The 20,286-nt window shown below is 47.6% G+C and overlaps 1 protein-coding gene across 1 annotated transcript in view; it reads right to left on the minus strand.

Annotated features, from left to right (window-relative positions):
- Positions 1-20,286, minus strand: part of LOC117355378 (1-phosphatidylinositol 4,5-bisphosphate phosphodiesterase gamma-1-like) — a 204,213-nt gene that overhangs the window by 104,266 nt on the left and 79,661 nt on the right. Inside the window, exons 8-9 of the mRNA XM_033933848.1 lie at positions 15,201-15,235; positions 7,364-7,436 (exon numbers count right to left, since the gene is read on the minus strand). Coding sequence (XP_033789739.1) covers positions 7,364-7,436; positions 15,201-15,235 — 108 coding nt within the window. The remainder of the gene's footprint in view (positions 1-7,363; positions 7,437-15,200; positions 15,236-20,286) is intronic.

Here is a 20,286-nt window from a genome sequence, read left to right on the forward strand (position 1 = left end):
TCGCGTGTGCTAAAGCCGGAAAAATGGTGCGAACTGAAGTTTTTCCCCTGACTTTGAGCGTGCTTGATCGCTTGTGGGGTCGCTCAAAGCCACCGATCACATAAAGCTCCATTTTTCTTACAATGTGCTATTATTTTGGCTTAATGGAGCAAATTTCTTGGTATTATCGCTGTGACTTTTATGTTTTCACTCTCGGCAATGATACACTGATAAAAAGATATTTTATGCAACCCCCCCCCCAAAAAAAAACATCTAGCCGTATTTTATTAAATGAAACTTCAATATCAAGGCAAGTTCGATCACGTCTCCCCACTCCTCTCCAAGCTTCACTGGCTCCCAGTATACTCCAGAGTCCTCTATAAATGTGCCTGCTTAGTCTTCAAGATCCTACATGGCGTCCTCCCTCCCATTATCCCACTCTTTTGGAACTCCTCAAACCCACACCCCACTAGACCCTCACAAAAACTGAAACTGTCTTTCCCCTCTATAAAAGGTATATCCCGCGCAGGAAAACTTGGAACATCCCTCCTCTTTAGAACCACAGAACTCTGGAACAACCTCACACCCCCGCTCAGAAATTCAAGCTCCTTCCAATCCTTCCGCAAACACTTGAAAACTTGGCTCTTTTCAAAAATCTAATTACCTCCCGTTCTCTAGCAACCGGTCCCTCTCTATCTTCTTAGTCCCTCTCCTTTATCCCTTCATTGTAGTTCCTTTCCTCTTAACTTCTGTAAACCGTGCCGAGCTCTGCGCTTGCGGAGATGGCGCGGTATACAAACCTAAGATTTAGTTTAGTTTAGTTTAGTTTATTGTGGAAAATAACAGAAATTTAACCCGCTGTGTTCATTGCTAAACAACGTGTACACCTTGGCGTAGTCATCTACCAACGGAATTCCAAACCCTCAACATTCAGGGCCAAATTCTATAAACAGCGCCCTATTAGCGCCTAAGTTAAGAGGGAAACGTCGTTTGAAACGCAAGTATAAATTCAAAGCACCTACTGGCTGTGGCGTAACGAGGGCGAGAGGCGCCCAGGATGGTGGCGTTCCTCCCTGCCCTCTTCTCCGCCCCTTTCCACCCTCATCTGCTCCTTCCCTGCCCCCTCCAGCCATGTACGTGTGTCCCTTCCCTTCCCCCGTATCTATTTAGCATTCACGGCGTGAGCAGCAATCCCAACCTGATGCTCGCGCCAGCGTTGGCTTTTCCGTTGACGTCACTACAGCAATTGCTACCTGTCGTATAGGTTATTCCTTGATCTGTTTATAGCACATAAGGAGAAATTAGGTTCTTACCTGCTAATTTACTTTCTTTTAGCTTCTCCAGACCAGTAGAGGTTAACTTTACGAATGGGTATATATCTAATCATGACCAGCAGGTGGAGACTGAAAACAAAACTTTGGGACAGTATATACTATCCTCCCTTCTCTATTTCCCTCAGTCTGCCGAATAGCCAAGCAGAACCAAGAACTGGAAAACAGGAAGAAAACAATACTCCGAACAGGAGTAACAAATAACATACCCAAATGCTGTTGGAAAATGCAGAGGAGAAATACCCGAAGGAAAATGTCCCCACAGCTCGCCAGCTAAGCCAGCCGAGCCACAGCCGCTGTTCTTTAATTCTCCCCGGCCCTAGAAAAATACTAGAACCCGCAGCAAAAAACAAAAACTGCCCGCGAAAACAGCCCCAACAACAACAACAACAACAGACAGGGTGGGGACCTCTACTGGTCTGGAGAAGCTAAAAGAAAGTAAATTAGCAGGTAAGAACCTAATTTCTCCTTCTTTAGCACTCTCCAGACCAGTAGAGGTTAACTTTACGAATGGGACGTACCAAAGCAGTCCCTCTCACGGGCGGGACCCCCGAAGGGCCGATACCAGAACACGCTCACCGAACACCGCGTCCCGACGCGCCTGAACATCTACCCGATAATGTCTAACAAAAGAATACAAGGAGGACCAAACCGCAGCCTTACAAATATCCACCGGAGGCACGAGCGACGACTCAGCCCAAGAAGCCGCCTGACCCCGAGTGGAATGAGCCTTGAGAAACTCCGGAACAGGCTGCTGTTTCAGAAGATAAGCGGAAGCAATCGTCTCCTTGATCCAGCGCGCAATAGTAGCCTTAGAAGCGCCAGCTCCCCGACGAGGACCAGCCAGGAGGACAAAGAGATGATCGGACTTCCGGAATTCCTGGGTCCGCTGCACATCAGAGCGAAGGACCCGACCGACATCCAACTTGCGCAGCTGCCGTTGCTCAGAAGAGCCCTCCCGACCACCCAAGACCGGGAGAACCACCGATTGATTGACATGAAAAGGAGAAACAACCTTCGGCAGAAAGGAAGGAACAGGCCGCAAGACGACCCGCTCCCTAGACAACTCCAAGAAGGGAGCCCTACAAGAGAAAGCCTGCAGCTCAGAAATACTCCTAGCAGAAGTAATGGCCACCAAAAAGACCGCCTTCAAAGTAAGGTCCTTCAAAGAACAGTCGTCCAAGGGCTCGAAAGGCGGGCGCACCAAAACCGAGAGAACCAGATTAAGATCCCAAGAGGGAACCGAGGGCCGTAGGGGAGGCCTAAGCAACTTGGCCGCCCGCAGAAACCGAATCACATCAGGAAGAGCCGATAAACGCTGACCTGACACCAACCCTCGAAAGGTCGACAGGGCCGCAAGATGAACCCGGAGAGAAGACCAAGCCAGGCCTCTATCCAGGCCATCCTGCAAGAACTCTAGAATGTTAGGCAGAGAAGCGCGAAAAGAGGTCACTCCCCGCGCCCGACACCATTCCTCAAAGAGACGCCAAACCCGCACATAAGCCCGAGAGGTAGAAAGCCTCCGGGACCCCAACAGTGTAGCGATCACCTTGTCTGAATATCCCTTCTTGCTAAGGCGACCCCTTTCAAGAGCCACGCCGTAAGACAGAAGAGAGACGGGTCGAACAAGGGAATGGGACCCTGCATCAGAAGGTCGTCCGAGAGAGGCAGAGGAAGAGGAACCGCCACCAGGTGTCTCACCAGATCCGCATACCACGGACGTCGAGGCCAATCCGGAGCCACCAGCACCACCAAACCCGGATGGTGAACAATGCGAAGAAGCACTCTGCCCACCAGCGGCTAAGGAGGGAACACATACAACAGCCCCTCCGTTGGCCACGGCTGGACCAGAGCATCCAGACCCTCGGCCAGCCCTTCCCTGCGACGACTGAAGAAGCGGGGCACTTTGGCGTTGCCACTCGTGGCCATCAGGTCCATCAGGGGCTGCCCCCAATCTTGCACTATCAACCGAAACGCTCCGGCGCCGAGAAACCACTCTCCTGGATCCAGGAAGTGACGACTGAGGAAGTCTGCCTGAACATTTTCTACCCCGGCTATATGAGAAGCCGAGAGGTCCAGAAGATGGGACTCCGCCCAAACCATGAGCCGAGCCGCCTCCTGCGCCACAGGAGTGCTCTTGGTGCCCCCCTGACGATTGACATAAGCCACCGCCGTGGCATTGTCCGACAGGACTCTGACCGACTTGCCCAGCAAAAGGGAGTGGAAAGCTAACAGCGCCAGCCTGACCGCTCTGGTCTCCAACTCGTTGATCGACCAGGAGGCCTCCTCCGCGGACCAGGTGCCCCGAGCTGAGTGGCCCATAAACTGAGCCCCCCAACCGAGGAGACTCGCATCCGTAAGGAGCACCGTCCACTGCGGGAGATCCAGACCCACCCCCTGAACCAGGTGAGGGGTCCGGAGCCACCAGCGCAGACTGCAGCGCGCCAAGCCTCGCAGGGGAACCGGAACATCCAAATCTTGCCTCCGGGGAGACCACCTCCGGAGCAGAGCATACTGAAGAGGACGCATGTGGGCCCGCGCCCACCTCACCACGTCCAGGGACGCCGCCATTGACCCCAGGACTTGGAGGAAATCTCGCGCCCGAGGACCCCGGGACGCCAAAAGCAGGCGAATCTGAGATTGCAATTTGCTCACCCGGGCCTCTGGAAGGAAGACCTTCCCCAAGGAGATGTCGAACATAACCCCAAGGCACTCCAGACGCTGAGCCGGGACCAACCGACTCTTGGAAAGGTTGACCACCCAGCCCAGCGACCGGAGAAACTCCACCACCCGAGCCGTAACCCGGGAGCTCTCCTGCAACGACTTTGCCCGAATCAACCAGTCGTCCAGGTAGGGGAGAACCAGGATGCCCACCGACCGCAAGGCTGCCGCGACGACCACCATTACCGTGGTGAACGTCCGAGGAGCCGTGGCCAGACCAAAGGGAAGCGCACAGAACTGAAAGTGCCGCCCCAAGATCGCAAAGCGAAGGAAGTGCTGATGAGAGGCCCGAATTGGAACCTGCAAGTAGGCCTCCGTCAGATCGAGAGACATCCAGGATGGGCCGAAAGGTCCCCTCCTTTATGGCCACCACAAAGTAAATGGAGTACCTGCCGGTGCCCCACTCCGTAGGGGACACCGGCACCACTGCCTCGAGATCTAGCAAACGCTGAAGGGTCTGACGAAAAGCCTGCGTCTTCCATGGAGTCTGACATGGAGAAGCGAGGAAAAGGTCCGGCAGAGAGCGGGTAAACTCCAGAGCGTAACCGTCCCGCACCACCTCAAGGACCCACTGATCGGACGCGATCTCGGCCCATTTGGGGAAAAATTTGCGCAGCCGGGCCCCCACCGGAACCAAAGGGGGCGCCGGCAAGGAGTCATTGCGCAGGACGGGAAGCGGGGGAACCGGCGGAGGGATTCCCTGCCCCCCGACGGGCCCCCCGAAAGGGCTGCATGCGCTGGAAGAACCGCCCCCGGGAAAAACCCTGAGCCGGGAAAGAAGCAGCCCCACGCCCCGGGCGATACTTGCGAAATTCCCGCAAACGCCCCCGGGCAGCCCCACACCTAGACGCAGGGCGGGCACGGTCCTCAGGCAGACGGGGCACCTTCGAGTCCGTCAGAGTCTGAATCAACTCATCTAATTCCTCTCCAAACAAAAAGACCCCCTAAAGGGAACTTTAGTAAACTTAGCTTTGGACGCAGCATCCGCCGCCCAAGCGCGCAGCCACAAAATACGCCGCGCGGCCATGCCATAGACTTAGCCGAAATCCGCACCAAGTCATAAAGAGCATCTGAGAGGAACGAGGCAGCCATCGCAATCTTCGCTACCTCCTGATCCACTAGAGACCAGTCATCAGACTCCCGATCCAGGACACGCTCAGCCCACCGAAACACGGCGCGAGCGACTAGCTCCCCACAAACAGCCGCCTGGACCCCAAAGGCAGAGACATCAAAATCATACTTAAGAAGAGTCTCTAACGCACGCGCCTCCGAGACCCTAAGAGCAGAACCGTCCATAACAGGCACGGTATGCCGCTTAGGAAGTGCCGAGACCACCGCGTTCCCCATTGGCGAAATTAAGGTAGCCCTACCTCCCTCCGGGACGGGATACCCAAGAGCCAAGGCGCACACCAAACGAAACTGCGCCCATAGGCCACTGCGCCAACACAAAATCCCGCAAATCCTGACGCACAGGAAAAGAGCGGGAACCAGGACAGACCCCCTGAAGCAGAGGGGCCCCCATACGCGGGGTCTCCGGCGGCGCCACTGCAAAAATGCAGCACCAAGGAGACCTGCTACACAGGTCTAAAAGCTCATCCCTCTGAATAAAAAAGCGCACCACGGACGCATCTGCTCTGGAAGACGGGAAACCCGCCGCCCCGCTGCCAACAGGCGTCCCCTCTAGAGGATCCTGGAAGCCCGCCAAAGCAGCCAGGTCCTCAACCAGGCCAACACGCTCCTCCGCCCACCAATTCGCAATCCAAGCCCCCCCGCGGGCGCTTGGATGAGGGAGGAGGAAGAGGGGACGCCAAACGAAAAGAGGGAGGCAAAGCCATAGGGGGCGCGGAGGGAAACCCCCCCCGAAACCCCCCAGGCGCACGTGGGACCCCCAAAAGTCCGCACAAAGAAAGAAAATAAATTGGGGGCAAAAAACCCCTGGGGGTCCCCAGGGACTCCCTGCCCCAGCAGGGGTCCATGCTGAAACCTGCCCCTGTGTTCGCCATACAGGGGGAAGGTCACCTGAGGTTGCAGACAAAATGGAGGGGCCAGACAAAGAAAATGGCGAAGTTCCCGCCAAAAATGCTCCCTCCATGGCCTGTAGCGGCTGAGAAGACTGAACAGTCCCAGCCGCTAAGACAGGCAAGTCGGCATCAGCTGTCAAAAAATCAGCTGAGAGGGAATCCTTCGGGGAATCCCTCCGTGGGCGGTTGTGGAAGACCGGGCTTCCCCACTGCTCCAAGCCGACTCGCGAGGCACCATCGGCGGGGAGCTCTGGGCGCCTGCAGCCGCTGCCGACGGAGCTCCACCACCTCACCGACCCAAACCGCCGAGTTCAGGCCGGCCGCGAGTGCCTCGCGGCTGGACAAAAATTGTGGCCTACTCCCCCGGAGAAGGGCACAATTGCTCCAGACGCGACCTAGCTATAAAAAAGTGCTGGTTACATGAAAAAAAACAGTAAAATACAGTTTTCTTAAAGGGAAACAACCCTTCAGACCAGCACTACCTCAGGATTTTTTTTTTTTTTTTTTTTTTTTTTTTTACAGAACAGACTCCACAGGCTCTCGAAGCAATATGCCTTGCTTGACTTAGGGGGCAAGGCTTACTGCTGAGGCTCCTCTAAAAAAATGTGGGGAGGTGGAGGAAGTGGGGGGAGGGACCCCGCTCGTGACCCGCCGGGTTTGACACCCCCGAGGTCGGACGGACCCCCAAACAGGGCCCGACCAAGCTCCGTCCGGCCAAAAACAGGGACAATAAACCCCTAAACAAATTCCAACAGCCCTACCAAGAGAGATGGGTACAGATCACTCAACACCTGCTGGAGACTGAAAGAAGACTGAGGGAAATAGAGAAGGGAGGATAGTATATACTGTCCCAAAGTTTTGTTTTCAGTCTCCACCTGCTGGTCATGATTAGATATATACCCATTCGTAAAGTTAACCTCTACTGGTCTGGAGAGTGCTAAAGAAAAGCTAATTCATTACTTGTTTTCCAGATGCAAATGTCTGTGGACCTGCGCTTTTTCCCCCTGAGAACTGCTGCAAAGTTTGTGGGCGGAAACAAATTATCTGCAGACTTTGCAACCGGAAGGAGACTTTGGATGTCAGTTCTTTGTCTATGTGAGTTGGGGCCAGTCCCCTCCTCTTTTTCTGCCTCATTTTGCCCAAATAAAACTATGGAACGCTATTAATCACGTTTTCCCCTTCTGCTTTCCCATGAATAATGCTGCCGCATCATCCACACTTGCTATTTGGTCCTGCTTCCACCAATGAGAACGTTGAAAATCTCTAGAGGTTGGCGTGAGATGTGCCAATTAAAACCACAAAAGACCCTACCTTCTGATCATATTGCAGAAACTTCTGGAAGTCATACAGTGTGATTTGGCAAAGTTCTGGTCGATCGACATTCCTGTGGCAGAAAAGGAGACAGGTGAGGACAGAGAAATCCATGATATAAGGCGTTATAGCCTCTGCTCGGAGATCATGCACACAGATGCTCCGATTCACTATACAGCCACTCATTATGATCCCATAAGAATAGTCAGACCAATGGCCCATCTAGCTAAGTATCTATCCTGTTTCCAACCGTGACCAATCCAGCCCATAAGTACCTGTTAGAAACCCAAAGAGTAGCAACATTCCTGAGCTGAGATTGTGATGTCATAAGGCCTCATTCCACCAATGCCTAAGAGCCAACCTCATCAGTGATGTCACATTGGCTTCATTGTCCTATACTTGGCTCACATAAAAACATAAGAATAGCCATATTGGGTCAGACCGGCGGTCCATCTAGCCCAGGGGTCTCAAAGTCCCTCCTTGAGGGCCGCAATCCAGTCGAGTTTTCAGGATTTCCCCAATGAATCTGCATGAGATCTATGTGCATGCACTGCTTTCAATGCATATTCATGGGGGAAATCCTGAAAACCCGACTGGATTGCGGCCCTCAAGGAGGGACTTTGAGATCCCTGATCTAGCCCATCTTGTGTGTGTGTAAGTGTGAGGGCATGCTTGTAATGTTGATGAAGCAGAAAGAGAAAGGATACACACGCACAGTGATGAGCCAAAGAAAATAAAAGCCATTGAAAATTACACTGAAAAATTGGAGACAGTAAAGAGAAAAAGGCCACAAAAATACAAAAAAACCCCAAACAGCAAGACAGCTGGTAACAAAGTCCAATGTGAGTACAGAAATTCATGTTCGTGACTAAAGTATAACCCTAATTAATCCCCCCTACCATTACATTTTGTAGATTATTTTAGAAGTATTTCTATGTGTAAGGAACAATAATTAAACTTGTAGATTGCATACATATGTAAATATGTGATTTCAGAGATGGAGAGCCACAGCGTGTACAGATTTCAAAAGGGCATGGCTTAAGAACATAAGAACTGCCGCTGCTGGTCAGAGCAGAGGTCCATCCTGCCCAGCAGTCCGCTCATGCGGTGGCCCCTAGGTCAAGACCAGTGCTCCAAATGAGTCCAGTCTCACCCGTTTAGCATGAACTTGTCCAACTTTGTCTCGAATCCCTGAAGTGTGTTTCTCCCTATAACAGACTCCGGAAGAGCGTTCCAGTTTTCTACCACTCTCTGGGTGAAGAAGAACTTCCTTACGGAATCTATCCCCTTTCAACTTTAGAGAGTGTCCTCTCGTTCTCTCTACCTTGGAGAGTGTGAACAACCTGACTTTATCCACTAAGTCTATCCCCTTCAGTATTTTGCATGTTTCGATCATGTCCCCTCGCAGTCTCCTCTAAGACAGGGGTGTCGAAGTCCCTCCTCGAGGGCCGCAATCCAGTCGGGTTTTCAGAATTTCCCCAATGAATATGCATGAGATCTATTAGCACACAATGAAAGCAGTGCATGCAAGTAGATCTCATGCATATTCATTGGGGAAATCCTGAAAACCCGACTGGATTGCGGCCCTCGAGGAGGGACTTTGACACCTCTGCTCTAAGATAATCAGGAGACCTCCAGCTATGTTCCTGCCAGTAGGGGGCAGTGCTTCAATATTGTGCTTTCAGTAGCTAAGGACAGGCAGGATCCCTGAAGTCCTAAAGAGTTTGCCTGTCCCTTGCTATTGAAAATGTGATTTGGGTAAACAGCACCATCTAGTGGCAGCACTGTCAGTGGAGGATTCCAGCTCAGCTTAGAGTAGGGTTACCAGAAAAATCTAGACCCATGACCCTGCCCCCAGTTTCACCCAGCTCCACCCCATTCCATCCAAGACACGCCGCATTCTGTCCCAGCCTCGCCCCCAGGCCAGCCCCCTTCAACCTGTTCTCATGCTCGGAGCCCCGTCGGGAGGGCATCAGAGCATGCGCAGGCATGAGGCGATGACATTGCAAGCATGCGCGTGACATCACCACGTTATATCGGCGCTCGTGCGGATGCCCTCCCGACACAGTTCCGAGCTGGAAACTTGTCAAAACCTGGACAAAGTGTCGGGTTTTAAAAAGCTGTCCTGACGCCCAGACATGTCCTCTAAAAAGAAAAGGAAGAGGTTTGGCTAGTAGGTATAAGACTCTGGTGAGACCTCATTTAGAATATTGTGTACAATTCTGGAGGCTGCACCTTCAAAAAGACATAAACACGCTCGAGAAATGGGCTGCGACATGGCAAATGAGGTTTAATGTGGATAAGTGTAAGGTGATGCATGTCGGTAACAAAAATCTTATACATGAATACAGGATGTCTGGTGCAGTACTTGGAGAGACCCCCCAGGAAAGAGACTTGGGAGCATTGGTCGACAAGTCAATGAAGCCGTCCGGGCGGCAGCGAAAAGGGCGAAGAGAATGCTAGGAATGATTAAGAAGGGGATCACGAACAGATTGGAGAAGGTTATCATGCCGCTGTACCAGGCCATGGTACACTCTCACCTGGAATACTGTGTCCAGCACTGGTCGGTGTACATGAAGAAGGACAAGGTACTACTCGAAAGGGTCCAGAGAAGAGCAACTAAAATGGTTAAGGGGCTGGAGGAGTTGCCATACAGTGAGAGATTAGAGAAACTGGGCCTCTTCTCCCTAGAAAAGAGGAGACTGAGAGGGGACATGATCGAAACATTCAAGATAATGAAGGGAATAGACTTAGTAGATAAAGACAGGTTGTTCATTCTCTCCAAGGTAGGGAGAACGAGAGGGCACTCTCTAAAGTTGAAAGGGGATAGATTTCGTACAAACGTAAGGAAGTTCTTCTTCACCCAGAGAGTGGTGGAAAACTGGAACGCTCTTCCGGAGTCTGTTATAGGGGGAAACACACTTCAGGGATTCGAGACAAAGTTGGACAAGTTCATGTTAAACTGGTGAGACTGGACTCATTTGGAGCACTGGTCTTGACCTAGGGGCCACCGCATGAGCGAACTGCTGGGCAGGATGGACCACTGGTCTGACCCAGCAGTGGGAATTCTTATGTTCTCTCCAAGGTAGGGAGAATGAGAGGGCACTCTCTAAAGTTGAAAGGGGATAGATTCCATACGAACGTAAGGAAGTTCTTCTTCACCCAGAGAGTGGTAGAAAACTGGAACGCTCTTCCGAAGGCTGTTATAGGGGAAAACACCCTCCAGGGATTCAAGACAAAGTTAGACAAATTCCTGCTGAACCAGAACATACGCAGGTAAGGCTAATCTCAGTTAGGGTGCTGGTCTTTGACCTAAGAGCCGCCGCGGGAGCGTACTGCTGAGCACAATGGACCATGGTCTGACCCAGCAGCGGCAATTCTTATGTTCTTATGGTCCAGAGGAAGGCTACTAAAATGGTGCGTGGTCTTTGGCATAAGGTATGTGGGGTTAGGCAAAGATCTCAATGTGTATACTTTGGAGGAAAGGCGGGAGAGGGGAGATATGATAGAGACGTTTAAATACCTACATGGCATAAATGCGCATGAGTCGAGTCTCTTTCATTTGAAAGGAAGCTCTGGATTGAGAAGGCATAGGATATAATAATAATAATAATTTATTTTCTTCTATACCGCCCCACCAACAGTTCTAGGCGGTTCACAACAGAAAAACTGAAACAGTTCAGCGAAACGTACAATTTCAAAAACACACACCAACATACATCAATCAAGGAGCAGAGCTAAAATACAGTTCCAAACTCGTTTCTATCAAATTATAACAAAGGTTAAAAATAATTGGAATAAAAAACGCCATCATCAATATTTAAAAATCAGCATTCTTATTTATCAAATAAGTAAGGGCTCCTTTTACAAAGATGCCCTAGCGTTTTTACCGCACTCACCGGATTAGCGCACGCTAGACGAAAAACTGCCACCTGCTCAAAAGGAGGCGGTAGCACGTTAAGGCCCTAACGCACCTTCCTAAAAGGAGCCCTAAGTTTTTAATAATTTCCTAAATGCCCCCAAGACATAACTGACCTTTTCGTCTTCTCAGCCAACAGACACAAGAGAAGCTGACATTCCAACTTCGTTTCCCCCCCAGTGAGAGGTGGTAAACTGAAAAAACACCATGAACATCTTCTCTCGCCCCAAGCAGCATCATGGGGTAAAGACCTAGAACAATTGCTTTCGCCCACTACTTATGAGGAATTTAGGAAACGTCTGAAAACACACCTGTTCCTAAAGTATCTAGACAACTGATCCTCTCTTCTCTCTCCCCTCTAGAGCGATTAACTTGTTCTATTGATCACTCTCTCCTCAACAATGGATTTCCTGTCCTATTAACCCTCTTTCTTCCTCCCCTCTTAAAGTCAATCAATTTGTACCTTTGCTTAATCTTTGTAAACCGCATAGAACTTCACAGTATTGCGGTATATAAGCTGTTATTATTATTATTATTAAATGTAGAGTAAGAATAAGTTTGAACAATCAACAGGAGTTCATCTTCCCCATCTGATACTTCAATGTCCTGTCCCAAAAAGTCTTAGGACGACAGGCCCTTGGGGCGGGGGAGATGACCATACCTGAGTTTCTGGTACATTTTTTTTTTTATTTTAAATTATTTATTATTTTGAAAACTTACAGCAAGCGTACAGGAATATATCATTAGTAACAACAATAACACTTGTAATTCTCATATAATTCTAAAAACATAAAAATTATATCCCGTCCCACCCACCTTCTTTCAAATATTATAATCAATTATATCATAAATATAACATAAACACATAATATAGTGAAATTTCCAGAAAAACTCCCCCCCCCCCATGTGTACATATATTCATCCAAGGAAAATGATGTTTACTCCTTACAATATCGTTCCAATGGCCCCCAGATCTTTATAAAATTATTATAGTTCCCTTTCTGTATTGCAATTGCTCTTTCCATCTTAAAAATATGGCATACCGAATTCCACCAAAATGTATAATTAAGATTAGTATAATTTTTCTAGTTATTGGTGATATGCTGAATAGCAACCCCAGTCAAGATTAATAATAGTTGGTTATACGGGTTGCTGAGACTTTACTTCAAAAATAAGTCAAAATAATTTTTGGGATTTAAAATACAAATATTTCCGGATCTGGCTCGAGATACCCAAAGGCGTCGTCGTGAATTTCTGATTTTGAAGCAGGGAGTTATCGCTCTTGGGGCCTCTTTCTTCTTAAGACACCCATGTAAATGTGTGATATTATATCAAAAGCAAAAATATGTTTTCTTTGAGCCTATACAACTGACAATCTTTCTGTCAGCTGCACACCTGAAAGCTGGGACAATAATAACATGAGTGTTCATTATTTGATTAGGTCACTTCCTTCAGCTAACTGTGTTCCTGTTTTTCTTCTTATTGATATATTACTAAGACTTTTGTAAGACTCACTGTTTTACATCTTGGATCCATAATATGAGGACTTGAGGAGGAGATTAAGATTATTTTTCCTTTGATCATAATTATTGATTTGCTTGGAATGTGTTCTTTAATGCCTCTCCTTTCTGTACAAGTGAATACTTGATTGTTTATTTGAAAATTGATAAATAAATAATTACAAAAAAAATAAAAAATAATAATAGTTGGTTATTATGTGCTGAGTAAGTTTCTGGTACATTTGATTGAATAAGACAATTTCAAATAAGATACCAAATAAGAGGGTAATAATCCAAAAAGTGCCTTATAACAAAAACAGCCAAACTTAAAAAACACTCTGACCAAAACTGGAAGAGACTTAATTACAGCTTCTGGTGGAACTCTTTAGGTCACATTTATAAAATGGAAAGGACAATGGCCACACAGCAGGGGAATTTTAGAAAATTTCAGGAGATTTGGGAGCCATTAACAAACTATGGTTTTATCTTTAATTTTTTTTTTTTTTTTTTTTAGAATTGTATTTATGTTAATTGTTGTTAATCCCTTCCCTCCTTACATGTACTATTGTATTAGTAATGAATGTTATGTTTGTTGGTTTTTAATATTTTACATAATTTTGGAGCTTGTGTAAATCGCATTGGATTTGGACTATGCGAGGTAATCAAAGAAACTAAATAAACTTGAAACCTGAAAACTTGACTGAATATTATTTTTCCCCTTAAAAATGCACATCCGGGATGGGGGGAGGGGAAGGGTTTTTTTAATTTGAAAATTAAATAAGGTATATAGGAATGGGGTTTATGGTAGGTTTTTTTGAATTTAAAGAATGTTATTGATTAGGGAGAGGGGGATAAATTCTGATATGTATTTTAACAGAATATTAAGGGCTCCTTTTATCAAGGTGCGCTACGGGGGTTAACGTGTCGGACATTTCATCACACGCTAACCCCCGCGGCAAGCCAAAAAACTAACGCCTCGTCAATGGAGGCGTTAGCGACTAGCGCGGCAGGCGGTTGAACGCACGGTATTCCACGCGTTAACCATCTACCGCACCTTGATAAAAGGAGCCCTAAGTGTTGTATTTCAGTTTAAAATGTTATAAATGCTTTTACACTTATTGTAAATTTTTAAAAATGAATAAAGAATTTAAAAAAAAACAAAAAACCAACCCATTCTGATCCCAAATGGCAGCCAATGCAGCCTGGCGTAAAAAGGACTATCATGATCATATTTCTTAAGACTGAAAATGAAACGTACTGCAGCATCCTGAACTCATCGGAGTCTTAATAAAGTCTTTTTTGGTAACCCTAAATAAACAACATTACAATAATCCAATGTAGACAATCCAGTAGACTTAAGAGGTGAATAGGCTCCGGAGTAATCTAAGGAAATACTTTTCTTTTTTTATACAGAAAGAGTGGTAGATGTGTGGAACAGTCTCCCGGTAGAGGTGGTGGAGACAGAGACTGATATTATGCCCTGAAATGCAACCTAAAACCCGAATCTCGAGTAAAAACACTGTTTTGTATTAAACCCTAACGACTACACTATTGCTTAACTGATTTTGCTGAGCTAAAAAAGAGAACTACAATTATATAACCTACTGAAACCCAAGTTTACCTTTCCCAGACAGTAGTTCACAGGTTGCTGTGAAAACTATCTTTAACGCTGAGCCTCTACAACCGTTCTCTTAGAACCAGGCTTACTGGGGGTTAGGCACTAGGCCAGCATTCCTCCCCTCAAGGGTCACCTGTGGAGTCTGATCTCTTAAGAAAGTTCTGAGTTCAGACTATGGACTTTTCCTCCAGGAACTTGTCCAAACCTTTCTTAAAACCAGCTATGCTATCCGCTCTTAACACAACCTCTGGCAACGCGTTCCAGAGCTTAACTATTCTGTGAGTGAAAAAATATTTCCTTCTATTGGTTTTAAGAGTATTTCCCTGTAGCTTCATCGAGTGTCCCCTAGTCTTTGTAATTTTTGACGGAGTGAAAAATCAATCCACTTGTACCCGTTCTACTCCACTCAGGATTTTGTAGACTCTCAGCCGTCTCTTTGCCAAGCTGAAGAGCCCTCACCGCTTTAGTCTTTCTTCATACGAGAGGAGTTCCATCCCCTTTATCATAAGAATAGCAATACTGGGTCAGAAGTTACATAAACCGCTTCGAACTTCACGGTATAGCAGTATATAAGAAATAAATTATTATTATTAAAAAAAACCCAAACAAAATAACGTCTCTGTGCAACGCAGGAGCAGCTTGCCTGATTAGTTTGTGGGGACAAGAGTTAAGGCAGTCATATTATTTGGTAGGGGGGGGGGCATAGGAATTGATTCAGCATCAGCACTTGCAATATTTTGGGCTCCACCCTCTGACACCACCCCAGATTACACCAGTGCTATAGGAGAACTTTATACTCACCGCAGAGGGAATGACAGCTCCAGCTGCTCAATGATCTGAAATTTAAGATTAAAATGAAATTAGAATTTGGAAATTATTCAGAGGGCCAATTCTCCACTGCTGGGAGGTTAGAATTCACTGCCTAGGCTTCTCTAGGTAGTTTGGACAGCCCTTAGGTGGGGTTAATTTAGAGAGAGAAAGTTACATAAGAATCTAATACTAGTCAATTGTTCTATCCAGCCCAGTAGTCCATCTTCACGGTGGCCAAATCCAGGTAACAAGTACCTGGCAAAAACCCAAGTAGTAGCCACATTCCAGAATCTCAGAATAGCAAGATTCTGGAACCCCAGAGAGTAGCAACATTCCATGCAGAATCCCCAGAGAGTAGCAACATTCCATTCAGAATCCGAAGGAGTAGCAAGATTCCAGAATCCCAAAGAGTAATAAGATTCTAGAATCCCAAAGAGTAGCAATGTTCTATGCAGAATCCCCAGAGAGTAGCATTATTCCATTCAGAATCCCCAGAGAGTAGTAACATTCCATTCAGAATCCGAAGGAGTAGCAAGATTCCGGAATCCCAAAGAGTAATAAGATTCTAGAATCCCAAAGAGTAGCAATGTTCTATGCAGAATCCCCAGAGAGTAGCATCATTCCATTCAGAATCCCCAGAGAGTAGTAACATTCCATTCAGAATCCGAAGGAGTAGCAAGATTCCGGAATCCTAAAGAGCTTCTAGAATCCCCAGAGAGGAGCAACATTCCATTATGTGAGTAGCTATAAGAGGCATTAAGGGCTCCCCGATTAATATTTTCAGTGGCTACACCCTAATGATAACAGGGCACAGCTAACCAACAAAATAACAGATGGGCTTAATTTAAAGCTGTGCTAGAAATGGGCTTAGAGCGCAGCAAAGTCCCGCGTGAGGATGCGCTAAGCTCTATTACAAGCCCCCGAATTTGCAGCATGTTATTTAAAGGTGTGAAAAACGTGGCCTGTCTGAAAACCGTGTCTGGTCCAGAGACAGAAACTGTATGAAGGACTTTCTAAACAGAACCTCCTCTAACGCAGAGGATACACTACTAGAGCTATTAATACTAGAGAGGGTCCTGGCGGGATTCCCACCGACCCCGTTCTTGTGCAGCTCTGTTCTACTAAAAAGACTGTAAGTATTCTGCTTAAGGACACTAAGGACATAAGAATACACCTTAGTGGATGAGACCAACGCTCTATCTAGCTCAGTAGTCTGTCCTCACGGTGGTCAATCCAGGTTACTAGTATCTGACAGAAACCCAAAGAATAGCAACGTTCTAGAACCTCAAAGAGTATCAAGATTCCGGAATCCCAAAGAGTAGCAACGTTCTAGAACCCCAAAGAGTATCAAGATTCCATGCAGAATCTCAAACAGTAGCAAGATTCCGGAATCCCAAAGAGTAGCAACATTCCGTACTACCAATCCAGGGCCAGCAGTGGCTTCCCCCAAGTCGGTATCAATAACAGACTATGGACTTTTCCTCCAGAAAGTTGTTCCAAACTTTCTTAAAATCAGCTACACTATGCGCTCTTACCACAACCTCTGGTGTGTTTGATCCCATTTTGCCTCTGAGGCTATGTAATCCTCTCTTAATTGGACCTGCACCTTCTGGCCTGGACTTGCTGAATGAATGGACTTCATGTGTCCTTCCAATGCTCCAGCTTGCAGGTCCTGGCCTAAATATGTATTGCACAGACTACTACCGTGTTTCCCCGAAAATAAGACCTACTCTGAAAATAAGTCCTAGTCCTGGAATTCAACAGCAGTTCCCCTTCCCTCCCTCCCATTCCTTGTGCCATAGAACCCCTGAGCGAGCACAACCCCCCCCCCGAGCATCCGCCCCTGCCATGCAGCCAAACCCCTATCCTTCCCTCCCTCCTATCTGAACCCTGACGACCGCCGGAGAAGTTAAAAAGTTACGGGGAAAGGGAAGAGGCGTGTGCGTGGCGAGGTGGGGGAGGGGCACTACCACCCTTACAATGCCACTGTATACAGTTCCCCTCCACCCAGATATGTTGAATAAATGCCATCAGTCAACATTTTTACGGCTATATCTAGGTGTATTTTCAGTCAACTGGCTAAAAATGGGACACTGTCTCGCCCATTCCGCTGGTTTTTGACTACAGACCTCATGGAGGGCCAAATCTGAAAACCTGTTGAACAGGTAATTTATCTGCATAAGTGTACCACTGATAATCTATATGGGACAACCTGCACCCCAGGGTGCTTAGGGAGCTGAGTGATGTCTTGGCGGAGCCACTGTCCGCGCTCTTCAACCTCTCCCTTAGTACAGGCAGCATCCCGTTGGACTGGAGGACGGCTAACGTCATTCCACTCCACAAGAAAGGCTCAAAGATGGAGACAGCAAACTACAGACCAGTGAGTCTAACATCGATAGTGAGCAAACTAATGGAAACTCTAATCAAACACCAATTAGATAAGATCCTGGATGAGGAGAATCTACGGGATCCCCGACAACATGGATTTACTAAGGGGAGATCCTGCCAATCCAACCTGATCAGCTTCTTTGACTGGGTAACGGGGAAGCTGGATATTGGGGAGTCCCTGGACATCGTGTACCTGGACTTTAGCAAAGCATTCGATAGCGTATCACACCGTAGGTTACTGAGCAAGATGAGTTCTATAGGATTAGGTAACACATTGACGAAATGGGTTGGGAGCTGGCTTGGAGGTAGGCTCCAAAGGGTGGTGGTGAACGGCACCCCCTCCGAAATGACGGAGGTGATTAGTGGAGTACCACAGGGCTCAGTCTTGGGCCCAATCCTATTCAACATCTTTATAAGAGACTTGGCAGAAGGGCTTCGAGGTAAAATAACATTATTCGCCGATGACGCCAAACTGAGTAATGTAGTGGGCAAATGCACAACAGACGAAGATTCAGTGCCCGACAACATGATGCACGACCTACTCCTACTGGAGCGATGGTCTAGGACATGGCAACTCAACTTCAATGCCAAAAAATGCAAAGTTATGCACCTGGGCAGCCAGAATCCATGCAAGTCTTATACCCTTAATGGCGAGATCCTAGCAAAAACGGTAGCAGAACGAGACTTGGGGGTAATCGTCAGTGAGGACATGAAGTCTGCCAATCAAGTGGAGCAGGCTTCGTCCAAGGCAAGACAAATCATGGGCTGCATACGAAGGGGTTTCGTCAGTCGTAAGGCGGAAGTCATTATGCCATTGTATAGATCCATGGTGAGGCCCCACCTGGAGTACTGTGTGCAATTCTGGAGGCCGCATTATCGCAAGGATGTGCTGAGACTGGAGTCGGTGCAAAGAATGGCCACCCGGATGGTCTCGGGACTCAAGGATCTACCATACGAAAAACGGCTTGACAAATTACAGCTATACTCGCTCGAGGAGCGCAGAGAGAGGGGGGACATGATCGAGACGTTCAAGTATCTTACGGGCCGCATCGAGGCGGAGGAAGATATCTTCTTTTTCAAGGGTCCCACGAGAACAAGAGGACATCCGTTGAAAATCAGGGGCGGGAAACTACGAGGTGACACCAGGAAATTCTTTTTCACTGAAAGAGTGGTTGATCACTGGAATAGTCTTCCACTACAGGTGATTGAGGCCAGCAGCGTGCCTGATTTTAAGGCCAAATGGGATCGGCACATGGGATCTATTCACAAGGCAAAGGTAGGGGAGGGACATTAAGGTGGGCAGACTAGATGGGCCGTGGGCCCTTATCTGCCGTCTATTTCTATGTTTCTATGTTATATAAAATCGGAGGTATGTATGTGTGTATGTGTGTGTGTATGTGCCACGATCACGCAAAAACGGCTTGACCGATTTGAATGAAACTTGGTATGCAGATCCCTCACTACCTGGGGTGATATGTTCTGGGGGCCTCGCGGCCCACCTGCACACGTGGGCGGAGCTACAAACAGAAAATCATATTTCACCCATTCATGTCAATGGAAAAAATGTAAAAAGCTGCCATTCTCACAGTAATTCAAAAACGGCTTGACCGATTTGAACGATACTTGGTATGCAGATCTCTCACTACCTGGGGTGATATGTTCTGGGGGTCTCGCGGCCCACCTGCACACATGGGCGGAGCTACAAACATAAAATCAGATTTCACCCATTCATGTCAATGGAAAAAAGTGTAATAAGCTGCCATTCTCACAGTAATTCAAAAACGGCTTGACCGATTTGAACGAACCTTGGTATGCAGATCCCTCACTACCTGGGGTGATATGTTCTGGGGGTCTCGCGGCCCACAACTCTATGTTGCTTGCTCAAGGGTGGGTTCACCCAAGAATTTATATTTTCTTGCTCCAGGAGGTGAAACTAAAATTGTTGTTTATAATCACGTTTTGCGTTAGTTGTATTGTATTCATTTTGTCAAATATTTCACATTATAATTTGAATATTGTACTTTTTATTAAGCTGTAAAAAAATAATTTCATTCACCACTATAAAGTATCTTTATTTGAATCCATTTACAGTGTTATTGCTATAATTAAACGCCGGGGCATCAGCTAGTATAATATAATAAAACCCTAAACCGCGCATGCGCACTCTTACCTGCGTGCTCCCGTTTTCTGTGCACTGTAGGTCCCCGCAGGTAGGAGTGCGCATGCGCGGCTTAGGGTTTTGTCAGCTTCAGGTGGCGCGGAAGCTGTCGGCCGCGGCGGCTCTTGGCGTCTGTAGGCCGCCGCGGCTGTCGGCAGAGGGCAGACGTGAGATAAGGGGTGCTGCTGGACAGGGGAAGAGACGGGGGAAGAAAAAGGAAGGGAGGCCTACTGTTGGACAGGGGGAGCAGGAAAGAGGTGCTGCTGAACAGGGGGGAGATTAAAAAAAGGGAGAAGGGCTGCTGCTAGATAAGGGGAGCAGTGAAGGGGTGGTGGTGGACACAGGGAAGGTAAAAGGAAGGGAGAATGGGTGGACAGCCGAGCAGAAAGAAAGACAGAAATACAGAAAGCGGCTAAGGAGAGAGAGAGAAAGAAATAAAGACAGACACACACACATATATTCTAGCACCCGTTAATGTAAAGGGCTATAGGACTAGTATATGGATAAAAGTATTGATTTGGTGAACTAATT

This window comes from Geotrypetes seraphini, chromosome 2, assembly GCF_902459505.1.
Source record: "Geotrypetes seraphini chromosome 2, aGeoSer1.1, whole genome shotgun sequence".
Lineage (NCBI taxonomy): Eukaryota > Metazoa > Chordata > Amphibia > Gymnophiona > Dermophiidae > Geotrypetes > Geotrypetes seraphini.